This window comes from Mus pahari, chromosome 5, assembly GCF_900095145.1.
Source record: "Mus pahari chromosome 5, PAHARI_EIJ_v1.1, whole genome shotgun sequence".
NCBI classification, from domain to species: domain Eukaryota; kingdom Metazoa; phylum Chordata; class Mammalia; order Rodentia; family Muridae; genus Mus; species Mus pahari.
This window is the reverse complement of record NC_034594.1, coordinates 129788466-129816022: the sequence shown is the minus strand read 5'-3', so window position 1 is coordinate 129816022 and position 27557 is coordinate 129788466. Positions and strand designations below refer to the sequence as shown.

Below are 27557 nucleotides of genomic sequence, written 5' to 3'. Positions count from 1 at the left end.
TTCTGGAACTCACTTTGTAGACCAGGCTGGCCTCAAACTCAGAAATCCACCTGCCTCTGCCTCCCAAGTGCTGGGATTAAAGGTGTGCGCCACTACCGCCCGGCTTCTCGTGTATTCTTAAAGGACAAAGTCCACCTAAAAATTTTCTAACCAACTTTACACTGCGTGAAATTATATTTTAATTCTAAGCAATCACAGACCGAAACTATTTAGAATAAGCAGTTCTCTATGTACTACACATGTATAGACTTCTCTCCCTGCCATGCCCAGTACAGTCCAGTAGCCATAGGCTCAGTAGGCTGAATCTGAATCCTAATGAGCTTGGGACATTGTGGATTTTTTTTCTGTTTTTAGATTAGGTACCTTTGAAAATTGGAAAATTTTAAATGTGAAGCACTTCTTGCCTAAGCCTTTCATATAAGACATATAACTAACCTATATAAAATAAAGCACGAAGTGTTGGTAACACTTCACTGTCACTGTGAATGTAAATTTATTTAAACCTTTTATTGTAAATTTAATAATATTTATCATGCAAAGTACTTCAGTATGGGATAATGCTGAATAAGCCTGCAGGTGCATTGTGTTAGGTATTACAAGTGACCTAGAGGTGCTTTAACGTGTAGTGGATATAGGGCTGGAGGGATGGCTCAGGGGCTAAGAGCACTGGCTGCTCTTTTGCAGGTCTTGAGTTCAGTTCTCAACAACCACATGGTGACTCACAACCTTCTATAATGTGACCTGATGCCCTCTTCTGTCTGATGCCTTCTTTTGTTGTGCAGACATACATACGTGCAAATAGAGTACTCATGTACATAAAATAAGTCTTTATAGTGGAGGACTGCATAGGTCATTTACAAAGTAATTATTTTTATGATTTTTTAATTGACGGGAGATCTAGACCTAGTCTTTTTAGATACTCAGAACTGTCTCAGTTTTATTATTTACTAGGAATGAGTATGGCTCAGCTATGTGATTGAGACACTCTAGAAATTGTGGGAAAATGCTAGCTAAATTGGGGAAATCGTATTAGTTAATTATGAATCTTATTAAAATATTTTGGAAAATTTTATCCTGTGAGACATTTCTTGTAGGATGTGTAAAAGACTTTCTCTGCAAATATTTTTATGTCTGCCAAAAGACTATAATTTTAGCAGCACACAAAATTTTTAACAAATACTTTTCCTTCTTAGTAAAAATAATCATTACATTAAAATGTAATCAGGTCATGGACTTAGTGAGAGGGTGGAAGCTGTGGAGAGCCTTATATGTTAGGCTAACATAGGCACTCTGTTAGAAGCATGATGCAGCTGCCTGTCAGTGTGTGTCTGTTGTTCTCATCTTGAGTTTCTTAGGACATGGTAAGGTCAGGTTTCCATCGGGACCAGGGAAGACAAGGAAGAAAGTTGTTTGGCATTTGCTTCTGTGGAAGTGGAAAATAGCTTCTGTCTTTATCCCTAATCTCATTAGAGGTGGTCGTCAGGGATGGGGGAAGGAGGTGTGAATACATTAGAGAAGATGGCCTTACCCTGTTGGGTTGCATAGTTTCAGGGTTTTGCTTTTGTTTTTAATAAAAATGCAGACATGATGGAATCCCGTCCATGGTGGCGACTTCTGTGTAGCTTTAGAGCTGGGTACAAATGGATGGCCTATCTCTTTCAAGCTTTCACTCTGAACACAGAGCTACCTTACCAAGTCAGCCTTCTCACAGGCACTCTCTGTCCTATCGCTTCCTCCCTCAGGCTTTAGGATCCCACTGTTTTCTGTCCTCCCTTGGTCTCTGTCTACATGCTGGTCTATATTGGCCTTTTCTCTTCTTCTGTCTATAGGTATCCCTACATCATCACCCTTAGAACAGTCCTTATAAGAGTGTTGGAACCTACAAGACGTAAGAGAAGCTGTGACTCCTGTGAATTGAGTCATTCTCTCATAGGGTAGGTGGTCATCAGCTGTGGGGGTTGCCCTCCTTGTGCTTCTGAAATAAATGCAACTGAAAATTGATCTTGATAGGTAATGATTCACAGTGAGTCCATACCTGTTCTGAAATTAATTTTAGCAACGATTACGATTGTTTTATATATTTGAAAATTGTCTTTCCTGGCTGTGCTTAAAATGGCAAGTGAGCACAATTAGATCAAATATTAATGGTTCAGGGCTGAGGTGGGTACTTGCATAGCACACCCAGACAGTCCTGTCTGTTCTTATGCTAGACCCTTATAAAGGGTTGTTTGAGCAGCTGACTCAACTTCAGTTTGGGGTGTTTGTGTGAGATTCATTAGTGCAGGATTCTGTGTGACCAAGGCGTCAGTATAAATAAGACAGCAAAAGCATGATACTATAGTATTATCTGTAAGAAGATCCTAGAGTCTGAAACGAAAAGAGAAAAGACCATAGGGAAATTTTAAATTTTCTGTTTTGTTCTGAGGAGCTCAAATAATTACAGTTTGTAAAATGAACCAACAGTATCAGATTAAACAAAGAACAATCTAGTGAATTGTTACATGCAGAGCAACCGACCCTTGCTTTTCTGACCTAGCTTCCCTCAACCACCAGGTAGCCTTTGGACCGTTGCAGGTTGTTGTTCAGAGTAACCACTGGCATGTGAGTCACAAGAACGGTTCTGAAGCATGCTCTTTTGGAAGGAAGGGAAAGAAGAGAAAGAATGGAAGAAAAGAAAAGAAAGAAAACATTTGCAGTTTATTGTGGTGCCTGTTTATAATCCTAGCACTTGGACAGCTGAGGCAGAGGGATTGTAGTGAGTTCAAGGCCAGTCTGGGATATATTTAGCAAGGTATCATCTCACTTTGTTTTTCAAGTTGATCTGCATTAATGAAGTAAGTTAGGAGATGCTGTTGGAGGTTCCCTATCTGGGACTCCAGTTCTGCCTGAGTGTGCATGTGGATGGGCCAGTGCACATGGATGGAGGCCACAGGTTAGTGGTAGATAGATGTCCTCCTCTTTGCTCTGCACTTTGTTTTTTGAAGACTTTTTTTTTTTTAAATGTGTATGGGTGCTTTGTCTGTGCACATGTATGTGCAATGCCCATAAAGGCCAGAAGAGGGTGTCCCTGGAACTGTAGTTCCAGAAGCATGTGGGTGCAAGATCAGCAAGTCTTATTTTCTGTTGAGCCATCTCTAGCCCCTGCACTTTATTATTATTTTTAATAGGTGTGTCCTGCAGTGCCTGCCTGGGACCTGGGCATTGAACTTGGGTCCTCAGGATGACATGGCAAGTAGTTTACCAACCGAGCCACCTTCCAGCCATGTGTCCATTATCACCATATTCCTCAAGACAAGGGAACTTATTTTCTCACAGCGAAATTCAGAGGCTCTTGGGAGGTAAGGTGGAGCAGGACAAAATTACCTTTCAGTCTAGGCAACTATAAATGCAGGTCAGCATTTAAAAGAAAGGGGTGAGTCCTGATACAGTTCTAGTCTTGTAACCCATTAAGTGGATTTTTTTCCACTTTTTAAATATTGTGTTTTTTTTTTTTTTTTAGGGTAACTACAGAACATAGGATGTTGCAGAAAATAGTACAGATATTAAAGATTTATAGAAAATTGCAAAACCTGAACAGAGAAATCTTCCATACCTTTTACCTGCCTTTTTTTAATTGCACTTACATCTTGACTGTGTAGTACTATATCAAAATAGAAAAGTGATGTTTTTGCCATGCATGTCTGTGTAGTTCTGTGATGTTTTATTATACATCACAGTATAGAAGTAGATCTGTGCTGCCTCATATACCGGAAACAACTCTTCCTTGGCGCTTTAATCAGTGGATTTCCAATTATGTTTTTTTTTTCCTGTGGCAGTTTGCTCAGTTTGAAGATCTTTCATCTTCTGTTTTTGTTTATTGGAGTTGAGAAATGAACCCAGGGCCTCACTCATGTTAGGCATAAGCTCTGCCACCAAGCTACATCCCCAGCTGTTCTGTTCTCTTCCTGTGTGTGTGCGTGCGTGCGTGCGTGTGTGTTGCACTGTACATCCATGCACTTGTAGGTATGTGAATGCTACAAGCACTTGTGGAGGTCAGAGAACAACTTGTGGGCTCTTCAACCCTGTGAGTTTTAACTGGAGTCAGGGAGCAAGCAGATTTACCCACTGAGCCACCCTTCCTCCTCCCTTGGTTTGCCGGTCTGTTTTGAGCTGTGTCTACTGCTCTCTGAGAAGGAACACACGCATGGCAGCATCTCTGAGGATCTTTCCTGTCTGCAGAGGATCGCCAGCCTTTCTTATTTTCCTGGATGTAGAATCCTAGAGCTTTGAAGTTGTTGCTTTCAGTTCCCTAATAGTATTCTCTCAAGATAATTTGTAATTTAGAAAAAATGAACATAACTTTTTTATTGTTTTTAATCTTGTTTTCTATAGGCCCCTGCTTTTGTAAATTTTTAAAAATTGTTTTGATGCTATGCTTTGGCTTCCCTTCCACATACTTCATCTGTGTACTAAGCCATAGGAGGGTCAATTGTTACCTTTTAAGTTCTTGGCAATTTTCTTTGCTACTTTCTTGCATCTCTTAAGGTTTTTGTTGTTTAAATGTTAACACATAAATTCTTACTTAACATTCAATTAGTGTCTTGGTGGATTTTCCCGACAGGTGTTGTGTTAGTCAGGGTTCTCTAGAGGAACAAAACTGATAGAATGAATCTATTGGTCTGTCTATCCATCTGTATTAGTCAGGATTCTCTAGAGTCTTAGAACTTACAGATAGTCTCTATATAGTAAAGGAATTTATTGATGACTTACAGTCTGCAGTCCAATTCCCAACAATGGTTCAGTAGTAGCTGTAAATGGAAGTCCAAGGATCTAGCAGTTGCTTAGTCCCACACGGCAAGCAGGTGAAAGAGCGAGAACCAGACTCCCTTCTTCCAATGTCCTTATATGGTCTCCAGCAGAAGGTGTAGCCCAGATTAAAGGTNTGTNCCACCACACCTTTAATCCCAGATGACCTTGCACTCGGAGATCTCCCTGTCTTAATCTTCTGGAATCAATAGCCACTGTGTCTCAAGATCTCCATACCAAGATCCAGATCAGAAACTTCTATCTCCCAGCCTCCAGATTAGGTTCACTGGTGAGCCTTCCAATTCTGAATTGTAGTTCATTTCAAATATAGTCAAGTTATAGTCAAGTTGACAACCAGGAATAGCCACTACACCATCCATCAATCCATCTATATCTAGAAAGGGCATTTGTCAGAATGACTTACAGGCAGTGGTCCAGCTAGCCCAACAATGCTTTCTACCAACAGAAATTCCAAGAATCCAGTAGTTGTTCAGCTCGTGAAGCTGGATGTCTCAGCTGGCCTTCAGTCCACAGTGGGATCCTAAATAAGTCTGCTGTAATGCCCGTGAAGGAGTGGACTTGCCATTGAGAGTGAAGGCAAGCAGGCAAAGAGCAAAAGCTTCCTTCTTCCATGTCCTTTGTATAGGCTGCCACCAGAAGGTGTGGCCCACATTAAAGGTGGATCTTGCCACCTCAAAAGTTCTGGATTAAAGGTGGATCTACCATATCAAGTGATTTAATTGGGAAAAATGCCTCATAGGTATAACTAGTTCCTTAGGTTTTAGTTGATTCCAGATGTTGTCAAGTTGACAACAAAGAATAGACATCATAGATCCTCCCTTTGTCTACTTGACTCACAGGCATCTTATTTCATGCTTAATTTCCAAATCAAAATAACTACCAGGTAGTAATTATGCTTAACATGATATAACTATCCTACAACTGCAACTGCAGTTCTACCTACAACTGCAAATTCTTTATATATTTTAGAATTAGGTGGTAGTGTACTTTAAGGGACATTGTTTTAGTATCTCAAAAATTAAATAGAATAACCACTGATATTCTCCTAGTTGATATTTACACTACATGATAAAGAAATCAAGGAAAATACACAATTATCTGCACAAATACATTTAGAACAAAATATGACAGTTATAATAAATTTTCTCATCTATCAAAGACTAATGATGGCATATTTTTCTTTCTCGGATTTCTTTTGTTGCCTAGCCAAAGGGTTTTTCTTTTTTTGTCATGAGCCCTTTTCTCTGATGGTTTTTGCTTTATTATAGAACCTCTCGGATAGACCTAAAATGTATAGGCAGAAACTCTCCTTTAAAATCAGATGAATTCAGTTCTACTAGCTTACATGCATCAGAGCATTTTGAATGGTAGTGTATACTAGCCATGTGTATGTGTTTCATTTACATTTAGTGTGATATGGAGATAATAATCATAATTTTGAAGCAGCAAGGCAAAAGTGACATTTTGAGCTATCTGTACCAGGTGTAAGTATTAATTTCTTTTCTATCACAAAGAGTACATATATTCGGCAGCCTACATTTATAATTTAAAAAGATTCAGTTATTTTTATTTTATGTGGATGGTTGTTTTGCCTGAAACCACGTCTGTGTAGCACTTGAGTGTATGGTGCCCACAGAGGCCAGAAGAGGGCATAGGAGCCCATGGAATTGGATTTACAGACAGCTGTGAGTCACCATGTAGCTGCTAGTTAGTTAAACCCTGGTCTTCGGTACGATCAGCAAGTGGTCTTAACTGCTGAGCCATCTCTCTAGCCCAGAGTGGTTCATTTCAAGTCAAGGGAATTAGTGCATAATTTAAAAAAAAAAAGTTTCTTTAATACAAGATCTTGAGCCCCTTGAATTCTATTCTTAGACCACTGGGGTGATCAAGAGCTTCTTTACTAAACAGGTATTTGCAAGTATCTGAAGTCAATAACTGTCAGATCAAAGAATGAGATGTTTTCAAACAATTAATTGTGGGCCTGAGAGTTGGCTCAGTGGGATGGGACTTAACACTTACGCGAAAGACCAAACCAGACAGATTGTCTGCGAACCTGAGCACTTGATGGGACATGGCTAAAGGGACAGCTAGAGCCTGGGTAGCTGGAGATGGCTATGGCCAAGCCAGTCTAGCTAAAATGGGAGCTCCAGGTTCAGTGAGAGACCATCTCAAACACTCAGGTGGAGAGTGACTGAAGAAGCGCCTGATCCATAGCAAGCCACAGCACATGCACACATGTACGTCACACCGTATACCTGTACAGAGGAAGAAAGGAAGGAAGAACAAGCTACTTGGGATGTCACTGACTGATTGAATAGGTTGACAGTCAGCAGTGTTTATTAAATGTGATAAGGTATTCAACCGGAGGATATTCTGTCATACTCTGATTATGAAACACAAGTTTGTCTATTCTTTTAGATAATTTTATGCATATAATCTAATAAATTTGTTTTAGCTTTTACAGAATAATTAGTATTGTTATGTATTCCAATTGGTTGTTCCAGTCTTTACTGTTTAAATTCGACAGGGTTTCTCTGTATAGCCCTGGCTGTCCTGGAACTCACTCTGTAGACCAAGCTGGTCTCGAACTCAGAAATCCGCCTGCCTCTGCTTCCCAAGTGCTGGCATTAAAGGCATGTGCCACCATGCCCGGCTGACTGAGCTGTTTCTTACATTTAATTTATACTTAATTTTTGTTTTAATCTTCTAGGAACTTTCAAGTTGTGGATGGAATAAAAAAGAAAAATATAGTTCTGCACCAAATGCAGTTGCTTTCACAAGAAGATTTAATCATGTGAGTCATACTTGATTGGTGAGGGAGGGTGTGGCTGTCCTTGGTTGTGTATGCACTTGTGGAAGGAAGCCAGAGAATGTCTCCTTGTTGTCACCACCAGCCCATCTTGAGACTTTCAGTGAACTCTGAGCATATGGACTGACTGTACTTGCTGACCAATAAGCACCCAGAATCCTGCTGTCTCTGCAGACCCTCCCACCCCAATCCCAACGCTGTCTTCCCAGCTTTTTACATAATGTTTGAGATGCAAACTCAGGTTTGCATGTTTGTGCACTTTACTGAGTCGTCTTCTGCCCCTTTTCATCAGGGCAGGGCCTTGTGTTGTTGAGTCTAACCCTGAACTTGATCTGTACCTGAAGATGACCTTGAACTCTTCATCCTCCTGCCTCTGCCTCTTGAGTGCTGGCATTGTAGTCATGTGCCGCAATACTTAGCTTCATTTTTTTTACTTGTATTTTTAACTTCTTTATGATTCTCTTAGATGTACCATAAATGTTTGTATTTGTTTAAACACGCTGTATAGCCATGCTTGCTTTGCATCTTTGTAAATATGCCATCATAAATGGCCTTTTTCATTAATGACAGTTCTTGGAGGCATAAACCTGATGTAGCTCTAATGCATTTAATCGTTGATTTTTTTCACCACGTTCTATGCTAAATTCAGCTACTCTTGATTATAGAATGTTTTCTGAGTTGTTAATCTAAGATTTCCTCCTTTGTTTTTGTTAATTACTTACATATGGCATATTAACTGTTTGTTATGTATAAGCTAGCCGATGGTTTCAAAGGTTTGGTCAGTTTTGGTCCCTTGGTGAGAGTTATAGGTTGCGTTGTTTATTGATAACTTCAGGAGGCTCTTAGTGTCTAGTTGCCTTTTTATAATGTTATTTGCTAAGTGTGTCTGAGATTATTGGAGGTGTGTTGTCATTTCGTTCTTTGGAATTCTCGCCATGGTACTTTGAATGAGGATGGCCCTCAGGCTCATATGTTTAATGCTTGGCCCCCACTAAAGAGTCAGTTTGGGAAGCATTAGGAAGTGTGGCTTCCCATAGACTTCAGAGCCAGCTTTGCTAGTAACCTTTTCATGAAAGTGGTCACATGCTGCCCAGACTCTTCAAGGGTTGATAGACATCACAGTGTTTGGAAATGACAAAGCGTTTGGACTTTTAAAATTATATTTGTCTTAAAATGTGTCTAATGTGAAATTTAATTAAGTCACTGATTATGCAGGTTTTTTTTTTTTTTTTTAAGATTTATTTATTTATTATGTATAAGTACACTGTAGCTGTCTTCATATACTCCAGAAGAGGGCGTCAGATCTTGTTAAGGATGGTTGTGAGCCACCTTGTGGTTGCTGGGATTTGTACTCAGGACCTTTGGAAGAGCAGTCAGTGCTCTTAACCGCTGAGCCATCTCTCCAGCCCCGATTATGCAGTTTAGATTTGAATTAATTGCTTATATTTGCTAAAGTTCCTATTTTAATATTTGTAGTATGACTTTTGCTAGTTGATTAAGTCTTGTTAGAATCAGGGAGCATTATTGGCATTAGTATAACAGGTATTATAATGGCTTTGTAAAATACATAATTTTATACTAACATAAATTCACAGAATACATGTAAATTCACAGAATACACACATGGCTCTTTAAAGGTAGAAATTCCAAGAAAAATCTAAAATATTTCTCCTTTTTAAAGTGAAGAAATATAGGTTATGACATTATGAATCCTTTTCTAACATTCTTAACTGAGTCCTATTTTGATTTAAGTTTAAGCCAACTTAACATGCTTAGATCCTGTTTTTGTAGAACATGAATTAATGCGTACTGTATACACATATCATTTGATAAGCAACTACTTTGACCAAATTTAATAATGTTATAGATCTGATATGCCTTCAGTACACACACATACGCACGCACACACACACACACACACATGTTCATATAGGTGCACCCATGCTGTCATGTATACCTGAAGGTCAAAGAACAACCTGGGAGTTGATTCTCCACTTCCACCATGACGTCTAGGGATCAGTCTTGGGTTGTCAACCTCGAAGCTTTGGTAGCTTTTTTACCTGATCTTTTCCTGCTGAGCCATCTTGTCAGCCTCTGATAAATGGTTTTTAAATTTGTTTTGTTTTGTTTGCTTAAATTAGGGTTTCATTGAATTCAAAGACATCACAAAACTTTTTACAGTTTATGTGTTTGTGTATATAGGTGTATTTTGTCTAAATGTGCATCTGCATACCATCAGCTTCCATTCCAGATGGTTCTGAGCCACCACCTAGATGCTGGGAATTGAACTCAGGTCCTCTGGAAGAGCAGCCAGTGCTTTTAACCTCTGAGCCATCTCTCCAACGCCATCACAAAACTTTTAAAATGAAGTTTTTATTTTGTATTTCATGATATTTTCTTTTAGTTGTAAGAAAACCATAGTCAAAAATAACTATAGCAAATCTATCAAGAAGAATTTAATGTTAATTTTAGTCTTGGAATTTCTTACCCTTTGGTTAATTTTTAATTTTTATTTTAAGGTAAGCTTTTGGGTTGTAAGAGAGATTCTCCATGCTCAAACACTGAAAATAAGAGCAGAAGTTTTGAGCCACTATATTAAGACTGCTAAGGTAAGTATGACTTCATCTTTAGTTAACCCATTCAGAAATGTTTTAAGTGACTATTTATTGGTCCTGGAAAATAAGGCCTGTTGAGTACATTGAACGCCTCTTTTCTCTGCTTTTCTCTTTATTCTTGGTCATCCTCTTGCCCCATTTATCTAGTCAGGGGTTAGATTATGATAAATTACAGTATTTGTCAAATTTAGACTATGTTGATGGAGAAAGTCATGTAGTATTCACTTGAAGAATACATAATGCTTTTGTTAGTGGGGTTTTGTTTTGTTCGGGTTTTTTTTTTTTTTTTTGGATTTTTTTCTATTTATTTATTAAATTGTGAAATAAACCACCCAGCTATATAGAAAATAAGACTTTGAGGCTGGAGAGCTGGCTTGGTGTTGAGCACTTGCTGCTCTTGCAGAGGACCCAGGTTTACTTCCCAGCACACAGTTGGTGACGTGATGGCTCCTTCTGCCTTGCACGAGCACCAGGCACTCAAGTGGCCCATGGGCACACATGTATGGAAAACACTTATATACATAAAATAAAAGCGCATGAATCTTAACAAAAGACTTTATTTTAAGACCTTGAACTTGTGTTCCCCAACCTCTGACTCCCAGTACTAAGATTATGGGTGTGAACCACAGGCCTCTCCTAGAGTCTAGTTTAGAAGAATAGTACATATGATGCTAACAGGTACACTGAGGAGTTGTTGAGAGGCATAGATAATAAACAGAGTTGGAGAAAGCAGCATGGTTTTCAAGGATAATCTGAGTGTTAGAGGGAGGAACAGAAGATTGCACAGGGAGACAGTAGGATCAACTTGTAATGTCTCGGAATTCATGAGTGTTGATGGATCCGGTCTTCATCATTGTTGGTGATGCGTGGAATAGTCAGGTCTTCCCTCACCTGTGAGTTGAGAGGTGGGAGAGTAAAGCAGAGATGCTCTTCTTATGATGTAAGTTGGAGTTCTTCCTGTATTTTCTCTGAGCACAGGAAAACAATCTTATTCTAACATTTCATGGCACTAGGTGGCAGGACTAGCCTTCCTCATGTATAAGATTTTACAGACATGTTAGAGGAATTTTTAAAAGCATTCTTTGTGAGAAGTAGTATTAGTTTTTAACTAAAAAAAAAGTTATGGCTTTCCCCATAGATTCTGAGTTGGGTTTTTTTTTTTTCATTTATTTGTATGTTTTTGTCCATACAGACTACAATTTTTCTTACCAAATGATTTCTCTCCAGACTCTCTGACCTATATTTGACATCCTTTGCTTTTGTTGCTAGCCCCAATGCCCTGTTTTCCTTATTACTGTTAAATCATATTCTGACACTCTTGTCTTTTGTGTTGAGCTTGTAATAAAGGCTCACGTAGGTCGTTTCCTTTAATATCTGTTGTAGTCAGGATTCTCTAGTGAGAGACCCAACAGCACTCTGTACAAACATGTCTAGTGAGTCACATACAAAATGCAAAACAAGATTTAGGAAATCGGCTCCTCGTATTAATGGGACTGGCAAGCCTGGAAACATTAGGGCATGGCAACAAGCCGCAGACTCAGGCAGGAGCGGAGGCAGAAGTGTCAGGATGCCATTTCTTTTCCCTCTGAGTCTTCTGCATGTTTAGGCATCCATCAAGTCTAATGTGGCACTTAGTCTCCAGTAAATGTTTAACATGCATTCCTTTAGTGACTAGTTCCTCAGCTGGGTTATAGAATCTTGTGTGAAGGTTTATCTCCTGTTTCATGCATATTGTTTTGTTTGTATTTGCTCTTTTTGGTTTTTCAATTAAGTGCTCACTATGGGGCTTACCTGGTTGCTTGAGAAAACGACTAATTTTTAGACACCACTTTTAGGGTAGAAACTATTATGTGGTATGACAAAAAATTTTGAGAAACTAACAGCAAATGTAAAGTGGTTTTCTTGGGAAATAGTAGAACTTACTGTTTGATGTTTGCATACTATAAGAACAACATCCCGTAATGTTGGTCTTGAGCATAAGGAAGCAGGAAATGGAGGCGGCACTAAAGACAGCAGGTTTGAACTCTAGCCCTGGGATAATAGGAGCTCCAGGCAAGAAACCAACCTGAGTAGACCCTTTCTTATGACTTGAACCACAAAATAGATGACCAGTCATAAATCATTGCAAGGATGCTCACCAGAACCAAGCGCATGGTCGTTACAGTCATGCCGGTTAACCTTGGTAGCAAGCCATAACTTCAGCTTTGTAAATATATTACCCATTTAGAGTTGGGCTTCTTCCCAGAGCTTGGGTGAAAGTGCCAGGGCAGAACATGAACATTATATTATAGGCCAAAAATAATTTACTGGGTATCCTAGAAGACAGTTCCCAACGATAATAAATAGTTATTCTATCCACTGCCTAAATTGTGCTAATGTGTATTTCACTGCAGTCATTTTCTTAAAAAACAATCATCTTCCCCTTTTTCTTAAATCTTCAGAAACTGTATGAACTTAACAACCTTCACGCACTTATGGCTGTGGTTTCTGGCTTACAGAGTGCGCCGATTTTCAGGTTGACTAAGACATGGGCGGTGAGTAACTCTGCCTAGTTTAATGAGGCATAGACTTTTGTGCGAAGTAGAAATATTATTTCTTTCTTTTGTAAGTCTTAGACGAATATAACAGATAAGAATTCTTAAATTGTCTTGCACTTTGATCTTTGAAACCTACATTTAAGACTTTTAAAATATTGCACTGAGCTTTGAGGGGATTTGAGGGAATATTAAGGGCAATGCTTATATTGCTCTTCAGAGAATCATTTTGCATACCTTGTTGATAACATCACATGTAATATTTACCTGATAATTAGCATTTAATTGTGTACAGATTATACTTTTTATAAATTTGAAAAATCTAAATCTTGACCTTTAAAATTCTTTTATTAATTTTGACTCCATTATTTTTTAGCCATAAATATTGAGTATAGAAAAATCTCAAGATAAACATGCTACTTTCTGTTACAACAGCCACCATATTAGGTTCTGTTACTTTGACAAAAGCAAAGTATGATTTTGGCATTATTAGTATTTGTATCTCTGAGTAGAACGATACCATACTCAATCTTTCTAGGTTGTCTCTTCTTTCCCTTTTCTTTCTTTTATTTCTTATTTTGAAACTAAGGCCTCATTTAAGGTGTCTTGCTAAGTCACCAAAAGTTGCCTTGAAGTTGGGGACTTCCTTTCTTGGCCAATCAAGTAGCTGGAGTTATAAGTCTGATATACCAGCTTCTATGAAGGGGTGTGTATCCACGCGTGTGTGCGCGCGCGCGCATACACACACACACACACACACAGTCTTTTTATAGCCCAAGCTAGCTTTTAAGTCATGGTTCTGCCTCAGCCTCACAAGTACTAGGATTACAGGTAGACCATATACCATGCTGAAAATATTACTGTATATTTTTTAAAAGATTAATGTCTTTTTGGTTTTCAAGACAGGGTTTCTCTGTGTAGCCCTGGATGTTCTGGAACTCACTCTGTAGACCAGGCTGGCCTCGAACTCAGAAATCCACCTGCCTCTGCCTTTTGCTAGGATTAAAGGTGTGCACTGACTTGCTAGGCAGATTAATAAGTTTTAATGGTCTTGTGCTAAAGACATTATTTACTCTATAAACTCAGTTATTTGTTTTTGTCTTTTAAGACATTGTCTTCCTGTGTAGCCCTGACTGGCCTTGGATGTGTGATCCTCTTGTCTTGGCCCTTTGAGCACTAGGATTCTAGGTGAATTATTACTATATCCAGCAAAAGCTTTTTTTTTTTTTTTTTTTTTTAAACTATCATTGTGTGTGGGCACATACATGTTTATGTGTTAATGTGTGTGCATTAGAAATAAAGGACATCTTCTGAGTGTCATTATTGAGACGCTATCTACCTTTTTCTGAGACAGGGATTCTCATTGGCCTGGAACTCAACAATTAGTCTATGTAGGCTAGCCCTTGAGCTCCAGAGATTCTTCTTTCTCCACTTCCACCTCCCCACCTCTCACCTCTCACCTTCCACCTTCCACCCCACCCCCCACCTTCCCCATCACCTCCTCTCAGGACTGGGATTACTCAACTCAGGGCCTTATGCAGTCAGTGCAAGTTCTTTACTTGGTGTCTAAAGATAGGTTTTACATAAAAGGTAGTTTTTATATTGAAAAGTATTAGTGTGGAAGAGCTTATAATCTTTATTTTTCTATTATAAACATCCAAAGAAAGGGTTTTTCTACTCTAGAAATTCTTTTTAATTATGATGTTCTCATACTTTAAAATATGAATTCCACTGATGGGGTGGAAATGACTGCAAGTACACAGTCAAGAGCTCTGTCTTTAAAGTCCAAGGAATTATGCTTTGATTATGTTGTGATTTACAAGTGGGATATATTCCCTTCAAGTTGTTATTTTCCTTGAAAATGTTTTTGTTAGCCCTCGGGTAGTTCTGTAAAAACAGCTTTTTTATTTGGTAACAGCTCTACTAACCCCTAATGAACTTAGTAAACTTTAAAAGAATTTCATTCCAGTGAATGATATAGATCCCATTCTTACACATTTGATAGTCTGCTGGAGAGAGATGAACTGCAATAGATAAATTGTATAGGAGCAAATTGTCAGAATAAAATAGGATGAAAAGGGACCTCTAGGGCAGCATTGTCCTTAGTGCTGTAGGAAGAGGGTACTGCTTAGCTGGGCACTGTCAGCTCCATATCACTAGACACCTGAGATAGTCAGGGGAGGAAATCATGCTCAGGAGAAGCAAGAGCTATAGGAAAGCATTTTAATAAGGCTGAGTAGTACAGCGAGAATGTATATGACATTGGATCTGACAGTTGGCAGGAGTGGTATTGGTGTGGTAGTGGGTGATAGACTGATTGGATTTGAGGGTGTGGCAAAGGACTAGGTCAGTAAGTGTAGACCCTGCCTTTGAGTGAGTCTGCGGTAGACCTGGCAGTAACTAGAGAGAAATAGGAAGCTAAAGGTTTGTGCACAGTGATTTTGATTTTGGAGATGCGATCCATGACCTTCAAGTTTTGTGCTGGTTGAAAACATGAAGTGGAATTGGGGAGAAGGTGAAAATAAAGAATGATTAGTTTCAGGCATAGCCTTAGTAGATGAAAAGGAAGTCATCCAGCACTGTAGTATTTCAGGAGTTTGTTTCCATGCTAATAGGCAGGAAGAGATATATTTGTACAGATGCAGGTGAACTGGAAGATTGGGTGGTGGGAGTCTATAGAAGTTCCTCTGGCTGCTGTGATTCTTTAAAACCAAAATCTTAAGTTGAAAATATTGAAAGAAAGCTTTTGGAAGTTTGAAAAAGGAAGGACATGTCATCCACCTGGGCATGAGAGCAATGGGTCTCGGGAGGCATGAAGAGTGCGGGCTTTATAAAGAAGATTACTGGTCATGAATTTGAAATGAGAACTGTTATGTGCTTTCTAGGTTCAGGCTCAGTGTGAGTGGTATATGAGTGAGAATTGTATTTAACTAAACGCGAGGCTTTTACGCTGTGTTTGTAAATAAGCAAGACTGTCTAGGGTAGCACAGGAGGTAAGAGAGATATCAGAGTAGGAACTGAGCCAAACAGACAAGGAGGGACGGTAAACAGGGGAGAAAGTGATGCACAGGGACCACCCAAGTCCCAGAAAAGCTCATGCTGGATCTTAGATGACAGGGTGGCATGTGAAAATGGCAGGAGATGGGAGAACGGGAAGAGAAGAGAGTTCTCACACATGAAGAATATAACCAGTAAGACTTAACAATAAGAGAAGATGGTTCCTGGCCCCCCTTTCCCTCAGCTTCTAAGATATAAGGGGAAGTTCCTTGCAGGTCTTAAATAACAGTATCATAAAGGATTACTTCCTAGTGTTCTTTTGTCTGTAGTAGCCATGGGTGACTATTAATTTTAAATCATTAAAACTAACTCCTCTACCTCAGCAATACTAACCGCATTGCAAGTGTTCAGGAATGCTGGATATCAGCCATTGTATGGAAACAGCCCCCACCCCCACCCCCCATCACATAAAGTCCACTGGACAGTGAATCAGCGCTGGAATGTCATAGGTGCTGAGGACTTGGGGAGAAAAAAAAGGATGATAAGCTTGGAGAGATGCGAGACCAGAGTTAGATCCAAGCCCCTCTCGGGCTCAGATTGCAAGGTTTATAAGCAAGGAAAGGATGCGTGCTGAGGTGGATGGGGAAGGCTAAGGATGGAGGCTTCGTGAAGGCCTCTGAGTTGCAGTAACTATTGATGGAAGGTCTGGGTAGAGTAGGTATCGCATCTGAAGTTAGAGGCAAATTGTAAGATGGCGGGTGCTTCCTACTCATTTGGATCACACATTTTAATGAATAAAATCTTAAAGGTTTTAGTTTGTTTGGAATTTTTTAATTGATTAAAGGAACATGTCAAAAAGCTAATAATATCCTATTACTAAGTAAAATATTTAGAGCATTGTCTCCAAATTAATATTAAGTTAATATTAAAAGGATGCCTGTTTTCACTGTTCTTGTTTAACATGGGGCACTTAGCTGCCATGAGAAAATAAGAAAAAGATAAATTTTTTTCTACAAGGAATGGAGGAGGATAATTATTTAGGTTAATTTGTTTGTCTATATAGGAAGCTTTATTTTTTAAAAAAGTTATTAAAAACAATGAAAACTTCCCTAAAAATTAAATAAAATTTCCATGTAATCCAGTAGTTCTACTTATAGACATATGCTCAAAAGAATTAAGAGCAAAGATATAAGCATTTTTTTCATAAATGTTTACAGCAGCCAAAAAGTAGAAACAGCCTAGTCATCTGTAAGAGGATGAATGGTGGGAAAAGATCCACAGAGTGCAGTCTCCTTCATCCTCGAAAGGACACTATACCTGTGATAGCATGGGTGAGCCTTACAGGCACACTGTGTGAAATGGACAGATGTAAAAGGATTCCATTCATCTAAGCTGCCTGGTGTGGTCAGATTCTTAGAGATTTTAGAACAGTGGTGGCCAGAACCTCGGAGAGGTGAGAGCGGGGAGTTACTGGATAGCGGGATAGAGTTGCCACTTACAATAGTTACTTTTTCCTCTGACAACACCTGATTTTGAAATAACTTGAGAAAGGTAAGTTTGGCTCACTGTCACAGCTGGGGAGTATCTATGGTACAGAATTGTTACCTGACTGCAGAAGTACACAGCTGAGACTCCTGTATCACGGCTGTCCTATGCCATGGAAGTCAAGTCAATCCCAGAAGCATACATAAGCTTCAAGCCTTCCTTCCTCCCAGCAACTCACTTCTTCTGGCCAGGACCTATGCTCCAAAGGTTCCACAACCTCCCCAAACAGTCCTGCTAGCTGGAGACCAGGCATTCAAACAAATTAGCCCAGGAAGGGGATATTTCAGGCTTAGCCTAAAACGTTAAATGCTTCCTAAAGGATCAAGTTGTCTTCAAGGGTCACATGGTAAGGTCTTTTAGGAAGTAGTGGCACCTTCTCATAGAAGAAGGTTATGTCATTGAAGATGGTCTCTCATGTACACATACATCCCTAGATTACCATGAGGTAAGCAGCTTGTCTCTGCTACATGTTCTCTGTCATGTTTTACCTCATCACAGACCCAATGCAGTGGCTCATAGTTAAATATTTCCTTCCTTGTGAGAAGGTTTACCTCAAGTGTTGGTCACAGGTATAGAAAACTAATACCTAAGTGTAGTCCCAAGAGTCAGGACTGTCACTGTAACTATCTGTACCTGCTGGTGTGGTTCAGAGTCTGTGGAATGAGTTTGTGAGGGGTTTGGGAAGAGTAAAGAAACAACCGAGAAAAAGTTTAGAATCCTGAGGGTGGAGCTTAACGAGGCAGTTATGGTTGGAGCTTAGAAGACCAGGGTGGAGATGAGCTGATGAGGTCAGAGGCTGCTCACTTTGCACAAAAGAGCTGACTGTGTTTTGTCCAAGCCTTGAGACTTTGCAGGAGGCTTAGTTTGCTGCTAATGCATTAATGCAGCAGAGGACATTTCTAGGTGTACCATTTCTTGGCAGTGATAGTAGGCATAGATACTCAGGAACAGAAGGCAGAACAGAAAGTTATTTTAAGACTTACAGTTTTGTTAAAGTTGAAATCAAAGAGGGTGTGATATTGCTTTAAAAAAAAAAGATTAACATCATTTTAAAAGACTCTCACAGTTAAGAATTCACCTTGAGACCCCAAGAGATGGCTCAGTGGTTGGGAGCACTGTCTGCTCTTCCAGAGGACCCAGGCTCAATTCCTAGTACCCATATGCCAGCTCATACCTGTGTAGACTTGTGACTCCACTTCCAGATAATCCAGCACTCTGACACAGGCACACAAGCAGGCAAAACACCAGTGCACATGAAATAAAAATAAATTAAAAAGAAAAAAAAAAGAATTCACCTTGAGTTTCAGAGATATTTATTCTCAATTGTCTAGACTGCGTTCTGCATTATTATAGAGTGGACACCAACCTTTGGGCAAAATGTTTCAGTGCAGATCCTAAATGTCCCCCAAAGTCTATGTGTTAAGTATTTCCCGAAGGTGATGGTAGAACTTTTAGAGACTACACCTCAGGGTAGAGCAAATCCAAGCCACAGTGAGGAATCATCTCACCTGCTAGGCTGCTGGCTACCAAAAAGATAAGAACTCCCAAATGTTGGTGAGTGAATCGACCAGAAAAGGAATTCTGCATACCAATACGGTTGCAGCCATATTAGAAAGTAGAAGTAGAACTGTGGTTGAGCTTGCAGCAACAGAGTGGACAGTTTTCTAGGGTAATTGGAAGATGTTTGTTGTTCCGTGGGTAGATTCAAAGTTTATTTTTATAGAATATATTTGAGATCTAAAAGGTACAAGCCTAGTAACTATAGGTAATAATTTTATATTATATACTAGAAGAAAATCTGAATAGAACCCAGAAATAGATCTCTGACATAGGACAAGGAAAATATTATAAATTGGTATTAGGGTGTTTACTATTGTGATAAAACACCATGACCAGAATCATGGGGAGGAAAGAGTTTACTTCATCGTACAGTTTTCAGGTCACACTCCATTACTGAGGGAACCCAAGGTGGAAATCTAGAGACAGGCATCGAAGCAGAGGCCATGGAGAAAAGCTGCTTCCCAGCTTGCTGGGCTTAGTTTCTTGACCACTGAGGGCTTCCTGCCACATTCCACTCCACCCACATCAATCATCAATCAAGAAAATGGACCACAGACTTGCATACAGTCCAGAAAATACTAATGGATTAGGTGTCAGAATGGTCCATCATCAGAACCAACCTTTGAAACTCTGAGAGACAAGCAGCATTAGTATATTCTTTTACTTGCTAGCCATGTGCTTGACTTTCAGATTTCACCACCTCTAAGTAAATCCACAAACTTCTGTTAACCTTACAGGAGAATTAGATGAGAATTTTTCCAAGTGAAGTGTTTGCATAGTACACAAAGAGCCAGTATTTTAAGATGTAATAAAAAGTCAAGTCTTACTGTGCTGTGACAAAATAGTATCTCCAGAGGTTTAAAGAAAGAAAAATGCTGCCCACAGTCTTTGGAATGATAACAGAATAGAACAAAACAAACATCCGGAAGTTTTCAGTTAGGTTGTGGGCACGAAGATTGCTTGTCTCTTACCTTCTTTGATCATTTGTAGTAATCTCAGGACACATTCTACATATTGTCTCTTCAGGGCACTTGAAACAGTCTTGTGATAATGATACCTACCTATGATAATGTTCTGGTCAAGAAGAAAATTTGTTGCCCGAAGTTAAAAAAAAAACAAAACAAAATAAAAAAGCAAAAGGCCATGGGAGGATGGCAGGTCCTGTTAAGACCAGCTACAACTTGACTTGTCAAGAAAAGCTGTCACTTACACCACAAAATTGAGTGTTTCTTGGTGCTTATGAAAGAATGGCTTTTGAGGAGGCAGTCAATGAAAGTATTTCGGTATTTGAGCTAACTGTATACATATAATTATTTTAAATTAGATTAAAAACAACAAAATTGCTTAATTACATAAAGTAGTAAAGATAATGTGTTATAGTTCACCGCTTAGCAGGTTCATTTATGTTTGTATAAAGGTGAATTTATAAATACTTGTAAATATGTCTTATAAATATGAACTTATAAATATGTCTGAATCTGTTTCATTTATGTCCTATCACAGTAAAATTAAGAAAAGTATAATTTTGAAATTAAAGTCCAGATTTATAGTAAATACAGTTTTCATTCAGATCTTTGTTATAGTAAGATGGAACTTGTAATAACTTAGGCTTTTCTGTTTGCCTTTTAGTTATTAAGTCGAAAAGACAAAACTACCTTTGAAAAATTAGAATATGTAATGAGTAAAGAAGATAACTACAAAAGACTCAGAGACTATATAAGTAGCTTAAAGATGACTCCTTGCATTCCCTATTTAGGTGAGTGATGTCATTGTGTTCATTATTTGTAGTTGTTGCTCTTCCTGAACAAGTCATTTTTATGAAATGCAAAGTAATTTTTAAAGTACATGTGTCAGCTTTCTAAGCTGAAAACAGTCAGGTAAGGAAGTATTTCCCTTATTGCCTGAAATGGTTTTCCTAACAACTTAGCCTTTTGTCTTCAGGTTTTCTGTAGAGTGTAACAATAACTTAGAAGTTTTCCGTGTATTAAGTGATATGTTTTAGCTAATTTAATAATGCTTTTCAGGACTGAAACAAACAATGACTAGTTGGGAAGCTTAATATATTACCTGAAGACATTGAACCAAGCTGTTTGGTAATAGACAGTGAATTCTGAAGAGTGATTTCAATTAATTATTGGTATTATTGTTTGCCTAAATAAATTGTTTAAGTGTGGAAATTTAGCTTAGTACATGGCAGTTTTGTATTTATTATTTGATTAAGAATTTGTCTTATATAAGCTTACAATAAGTTCAAAAAACTATTTAAATATCATAATTTTTCAACAATAACGCTTTGTTGAATCTTGAGTTAAAAGAGGCCCCCAAATAAGCTGTACTTTTAAATTTGTATGTAAATTAAAGATGAGGAGTGCTGTGGATGATACATACCTAAGATACATCAAAATAAGCTGGCTTGACTATTCAGAGCTTCATCAGATGATGAGCATTTGTTTCTCATACAGTAGACTTCAAGAGAGCAGTTTCTGAGAATTACAAGTGTGTTATTTGTTTGGGATACTTCAGTGTCTCCTTTGAAGTCTTTGTTAGTGACTAAAAAGTGGACTCAAAGGGTGGTATATAATCATCCTTTTGTCAGAGCACAAGTCTTAAGTCACAGAGAAAACCTGACTAATTGCATTGGGCTAGGATCTCTGGTGTGGGTCTGCCTCTCAGGGAGATGAAATACAAAGGTGCTAGGCTATGTTTCTTCAGGCTCACGGGACACAGATATGCTGCACAGGGGACATGAAACATGGCCTAAGATAGGGCCCCAGCCTGTGTTTCTCCAGGTGAGAAATGGCACAGGCTGGGACTGAGGCTGGGGGTTCTCAAACTCCTGGGTACCCAGATGCCTAAGATGAGCCTGAGGTGAAGGGTATTGGGGTGATCCCGCTTAGCTCTGGGTGAGTGCCAGGAGTGTAAGGGGCCTTCTGCAGGAGACTTAGGCGTGGCTCTATGATGAAGGCTTCCCTTGATAGAGGAGACAGTCCTTGCTTGTCCAAACTGTTTATTCATGGTGGAAAAGAATGCATACAACGTACTCAGGGTGGATCAGAGATTAAATACCGTTTGTTAAAGGGGATGCCCAGGAAGGTAAGCTTATTGGCTAAACTCTGGGTACCTATCTATATACATTATTAGCATAGAGAACTCTAGGCTCTGTGCTACATGGCCAGTTGTCACGTCAAAGGGGTGTCGTGGTCACATGCTCCAGGACAGGAGACAGGTCTGGAACAGATTCAAATGCCTACCATTCTCAATTATGAGAATTGCTGGGGTTCCTTAATCAGCTCAACCTTAACAGTTTTTCTGTCTGGTGACATGGTTCCATGCGCCCTACACTCTGGTGGGAGAGAGACGTATTTCATACCCTATTGAAGGCATAAGTAACCCAAAGCACTGTGTAGTTAATGATTACTGCATTGGTTTTTTTTTTTGGTTTTTGGTTTTTTTCAATCATAGCTTAGCTCTGCCCATATTTAGGAATGTAAATTCCTAATATTGAGGTAAAGAAAGAACAAAGGAGCTTTTAAAACCTTGTCTTGGTGATCCATAGGCGTGTTAATAACCCTTTGTTACATGGGATCATTAGACTGAAAATTGGTGATTGTTGGTTCTAAGAAGGCTCTTCTATGCTTAATCTTCTGTTTAGATTTCAGTCTTACTATTTCTTTTGGTGATGCCTTTAGTCCACCTACTTCAAAACTGAAAGCTAAGGGCCCTAGAGTAGAAACTGACTTACAGTCCTAAGAACTAATTTATGATATCCACAGTCTAATAGTTCTCTCTAGCATGCTCCCAGCTATACCCGCTAAACTAACTCAGAAACTTACTGATTCTGTGATTGCCTTCTCACTGAATTGCTTTTCTGTATTAGATGCCATAATGAGTTATCTTGTAGGGAAACTGTAGTTAGGAGTGAGAAGAATGACAAATTAATCCTCATGTTGTGCTTTCCAGTTCAGGGATCTTTGTTTGTATGGTTTCTTAGTGGAAACATGGTACAGAAGTTGAAGCTGTGTATGTGTGTGTATATGTTTGTGTGTGCATAAAGTTGTGTACACTCATGAACCTCTGTGTATACAAAGAAAAAGAAGGGAAGTTGCTGAGCAGAATGTGGAAAGGTTTTCTGTTGTAGACGGCCCCTTGTCTCCCTGTCTTGGGGCCTGAAGCACTGCCATTCCTTTGGGTTAAAGCAGACAAGGCAAAACTCTGACATGAAGGTGTTAATTTGTAGAAAATACCAGAACCATTATCTTTTCTGTATGTTCTCAATGACGCCTGGGTTCCCTTTCTTCTTGTATGTGCTGTGTCTTGGAGTCTTGCTTTTCTGTCGCCATGCTTTTGACTTTACCTGAGGAGAAGGATCTGTTGTTGCTCTCTCTTGCTCAGCATACCACTGTCTCTCTCCTCACCCACATGACAACATCCTGTAGGTTTTCTTCTGTGTACTTCTCAGACTTCATCTTAGTTTGCAATTAAGATGCTAGTTATTTTTGCTCTTGGAAATTCCTAAGCTTCTGGGCTTTGTTTCGTTGACCCCCCCCCCCATATGTAGTCATATAAAGATACCTATCTAATTTTTTTGCACTATACTCTTGAGTACAGTAGAGTGATCTCAGGATTTTCCCTATATTATTTAGTAAGTCCACTCTAGGTTGAGCCTGTATGTCTGTCTACTTAATTTTAGAAACTAAAGTATCAACCTGAGATATTTACATTGGCTCCTAGTTGAACATGTGCTTACACGAACTCTTCCCCTTCCTGCAGAGTGATCCCGATCTCATCTTCTATTTTAGTTCCCACGAATGTCATCTGTACGCCGGTCTATACTGCTACCAATCACTTTGTTCTGTGAAGAACACCCATTCAAGGGTGAGAAGATATGGACCATTTAACATAAACACTTGACAAACTTAACAAATGAAACTTGTCACATAAGCAGTTATGACTTAGTTTACTTTCCAGCTTGAGAAATGTTCTTTTCTTATAGGGCAATTTTGTTCAGTTTAATTTGTCAAGGCATGCATACTTTTCTTTGTTTTGTTTTGTTTTTTAAGTTTATTTGTGTGTGCATGTGCTTGTGTGTACTCTCCTAGATATATATGCACATTGTGCATGACAGGTTGTCAGATCCCTTGGAGCTCACTTTTCCAGATGCCCAGCTTGTCACAGATGCTGGCATCCAAATTCCTACCCTCAGGATTGCACAGCCAGCATTTTTAACCCCTGAGCCACCTCTCTAGCCCTTAGACTTGGTTCTCTTAAGAAAATATTGACATAAACCTCATATGACTTAGTTTACATTGTAGACAAATGGTTCATTTTTCTCATTTCAGATCTGTAGTAATGACGTGTGTTGAAGAAAGATTTACTGCTGATTTATATTCTATACTGGTGTTTCATATTTAATTTCATTTTAAATTAATTAGGTCTTGATTTAATGTTCCTTGGTTTTAGAATCCTACTCATGGGAAAATAGATGTATAACAGCTTCCAAAATGACTAACTCTTTTAAGATTCTGTACATTTGATGGAGCAGAATCGACTGAAGATGTCTGAAAGCAAATTCTCACTTCACTGTTCTTTTCATACTCAGTTTTCAATGCTTCCGTTTCTCCCTTTTGTCTGTAGAAGTTCCTAGAGAAAAGATGTCGTCAACCAAAAGGATCTATAGCGCATAGAGAAAGGGTAGTCGGTGAACAGCTGCTTCCTATCAGAGGTGGTCTAACCCTCCAGTGTTTGAGGGTGGTGTTGAGGGCTGTCACACAGTCCTGAACCCATATCAAGGTGGAAAGAGAACCATACCCTCACTTCTACAGGAACACATGACACACATGTCCACACATAACACACCTGGCACACACGTGCTAATAATGCATTTTTAAGACTAAAAAACATTAAAAGTTAGTAATCAAAACTGATCATTCATTGTAAAGATTTTTCTAAAGGGCTGTTAGGGATTTATATAGTAATGAGATTCTTCTGTATTGCCAAAAGTAAATCAACATGGACTACATTTCAGGAAGTAGAAATTACTTTCTTGGCACTGTACCCCTCCTCCCTTAAAAATGGTCTCGTCTGTTGGTTTGCATTCAAGGTAAAAAAGTGGAAAAGTGGTCAGTTGGACAATAGAGTCAAGAAATCTTAAAACAAGGGTGCAGTTTGTGTAGAGAGGAATAGTTTGGCAAGTGTCAAGGAAAATTTGGTTTTAAATGAAAGTTGTTGCTTTAAATCTGAAAACCATTAGCAGCATTCATTTGTCCTTGTCACTGGAGAGCAATCTTAAGGGGCTTGTTGAAGAATTTGGCATGGAAATTCCACTTCGCTATGGAGAGAGAACTAGAACATTGCTCAAAAATAATTTAATTTTGTGAAACATGGTAAATACTTTTTCATGTGTATTTTCGAAACCTCGTTTCTACTTAATTCATGCCATGGAAAAATGCAGTAGTGTAACCAAATTAGAGTATGTTCTGAGGAAGGCATACTTCTAGCACTGAAAGTGAGTTGTCACACTCTTAGGGAAGCAGGGCACAGAAGCTTTGGTAAGCTCTCCAGCTATGTGGTAGACATCAAGTAAATTGTTTTGATGTATGGAGATACAGTTCTCTCAGCCTTAAAGAGACAGCTCTTTCCATGTCCCCCTTTAAATTTCAGCGGAAATATCACATTTTCACGGAGGACTCTGTTGGAAGGATTGCCCTTTTGTGGTCTTTGCCCTGCAGGGTTGCGCTCTGTCTACTCCCTGCTCTGTAGTACATTGTTCTGTTCAACCCACACTGCAAGGCCTTCATTGTCTTTGGCTTGTTTTGTTGTTGTTGGGCTGCTTGTTTGGTTTGGATGGGAGGTTTTAGCATGTAAATAAAAGGAAATATTTAATAGATACTTGCCAATTCAAAGGATCCCTTTCTGGCCTGTTCAGTTGTTCTGTTGTCATACAGAATTGTGTTCATGTGGCATGTTTGCAGTTCTTTAGGTGCCCGTGTGTGTGTGCGAGAGAGAGAGAGAGAGAGAGAGAGAGAGAGAGAGAGAGAGAGAGAGAGAGAGAGCGCTGTAGTTACTCAGGACTGTATTTAGGGTTGCTGCTGGACACATAGCTGGGAATGCAGCAGCCTTATTCTGGGGTACATGGTACTGAACATGGCCTTAGTAACAAGGAGTCTGGCAGGTAACTACACCTCCTGAATGGCTATTTCTTATGTTAGAGGAGATGGGTATTGTTTCTCAGAGTGGATTTTTAATCCATCATCAAAGTTAACAAAAATTTTAAGGCATACCTAAATTTAAAAGAACCCTCAGACTATCTGGGTTTTATTTTGTGTTTTTCAGAAGTTATTGATCGCAGAATATAGTTTTTTAGTATAGTGTTGGTGTTAGAAAAGTCTGCTATCCTATATGCAGTTAAGGTATTTCAACAAGGTCCTGCTTCGTGCAGTTACTTTTGTTGTTGTTTTGGGCTTCTGGGTGTGTATGTATGCTAGCAGGCCTTGAGTTCAGGATCTTCCCATCTGTTCATGCTGTCTGTGTCCCATCGTCCTGTCCCCTATCCCCACACTGAGATTACAGGTTACCCAAATGACTGATTTTCTCCCCTCCTGGTGTTGGAGGTTGAACCCAGGTCTTCAAACATCTTAGACAGTCTGCCACCAAGCAGCCCACACTGCCAGGCCTGTCCTATAGTTCTTTCTGTAAGGAACTAAAGAATACTTGCCTTTTTCCTTTGATAAAATGTTATATACAAAAGTCATTGACAGTGATATCAAAATCTCTAATAGTGAGAAACATGTAGGTATCTATATTTTAAGAATTTTACTGCATTTTCATTTCTTTGGTTTAATAAGTAATATATACTCTGGATTAATTTTACTTATTTAAATTTTTATATTTACTCATTTATATTGGGAGGGTATACAGAAGTCAGTAGACAACATGCTGGAGTAAGTTCTCTCCTTGTGTGGGTTCTGGAGAATAAACTCAGGTCATCAGGCTTGGCACCTGGTGTCCTTGGCTGCTGAGCCATCTTGTTGGCTGTGTTTTCTGATTATATATCATGTTCTAAGCCATCAGTAGAGCACATTCCGTCATTTATTGTGGATTCTGAGATTGAACTCGTAGCCAGTGGTAGCTGGCTGTAGGTTTCTCCTTAGGCAGAACTGCAGTCTCTAGCCCTCCAACCTCCCTTTGCCCCTCACTCCTATCAAGTAAGTTTAAAGTCCCACTGATGTCCTTCTAGCCACAAGCAGAATTTCAGTTGTTGACTCTTTAGTAATGTGTTTTAGTAACAATTAGGCGTTCAGCCATATGTGACTGATATAATTATTGTGTGTCAATTCTTCTTTAGTTTTGATTTGGGGTTTTTTCTGAGAGACAGGGTTTCTCTAGGTAGCCCTGTCTGTCCTAGAACTCGCTGTCATAATCACTGACAAGGAAAGCTCATGGGTCACTGTAAACTCATGCAAAGTTGGATAGTGTTCATCTGGGGACAGGGGGGTGGTCATTAATAATTAATAATACAGATGGTACTTCAGTCACGTTTCCGTGAGCTCAAGAGTGAGTCTGCACCAGCTGTGCAGTAGAGTACGATCCATCCAAAAGGTGGGGCGATCGAAAGCTCATTTGTTTTCTATTTTGTGTGTTTACTTTTACCTTGTTCTGGTTTTAGTTCTGGGATGGTTCTGTAAGATTTGC

At 39.1% G+C, this 27557-nt stretch overlaps 1 protein-coding gene across 5 annotated transcripts in view; it reads left to right on the top strand.

Annotated features, from left to right (window-relative positions):
• Ralgps2 (Ral GEF with PH domain and SH3 binding motif 2) overlaps positions 1 to 27557 on the top strand; it is a 125750-nt gene that overhangs the window by 44025 nt on the left and 54168 nt on the right. For 4 of the 5 annotated variants that reach the window (XR_002380559.1, XR_002380558.1, XM_021198981.1 and 1 more), the window contains exons 5-8: positions 7517 to 7600; positions 10135 to 10224; positions 12672 to 12764; positions 20496 to 20622. Coding sequence is in view for 3 of the 5 variants with exons in the window: in XM_021198981.1 (XP_021054640.1) it covers positions 7517 to 7600; positions 10135 to 10224; positions 12672 to 12764; positions 20496 to 20622 (394 nt within the window). In the remaining 2 variants the exon portion in view is untranslated. Of the gene's footprint in view, positions 1 to 1829; positions 1935 to 7516; positions 7601 to 10134; positions 10225 to 12671; positions 12765 to 20495; positions 20623 to 27557 lie in introns of all 5 variants that reach the window. The other variant, XM_029538310.1, reaches the window with a different exon arrangement.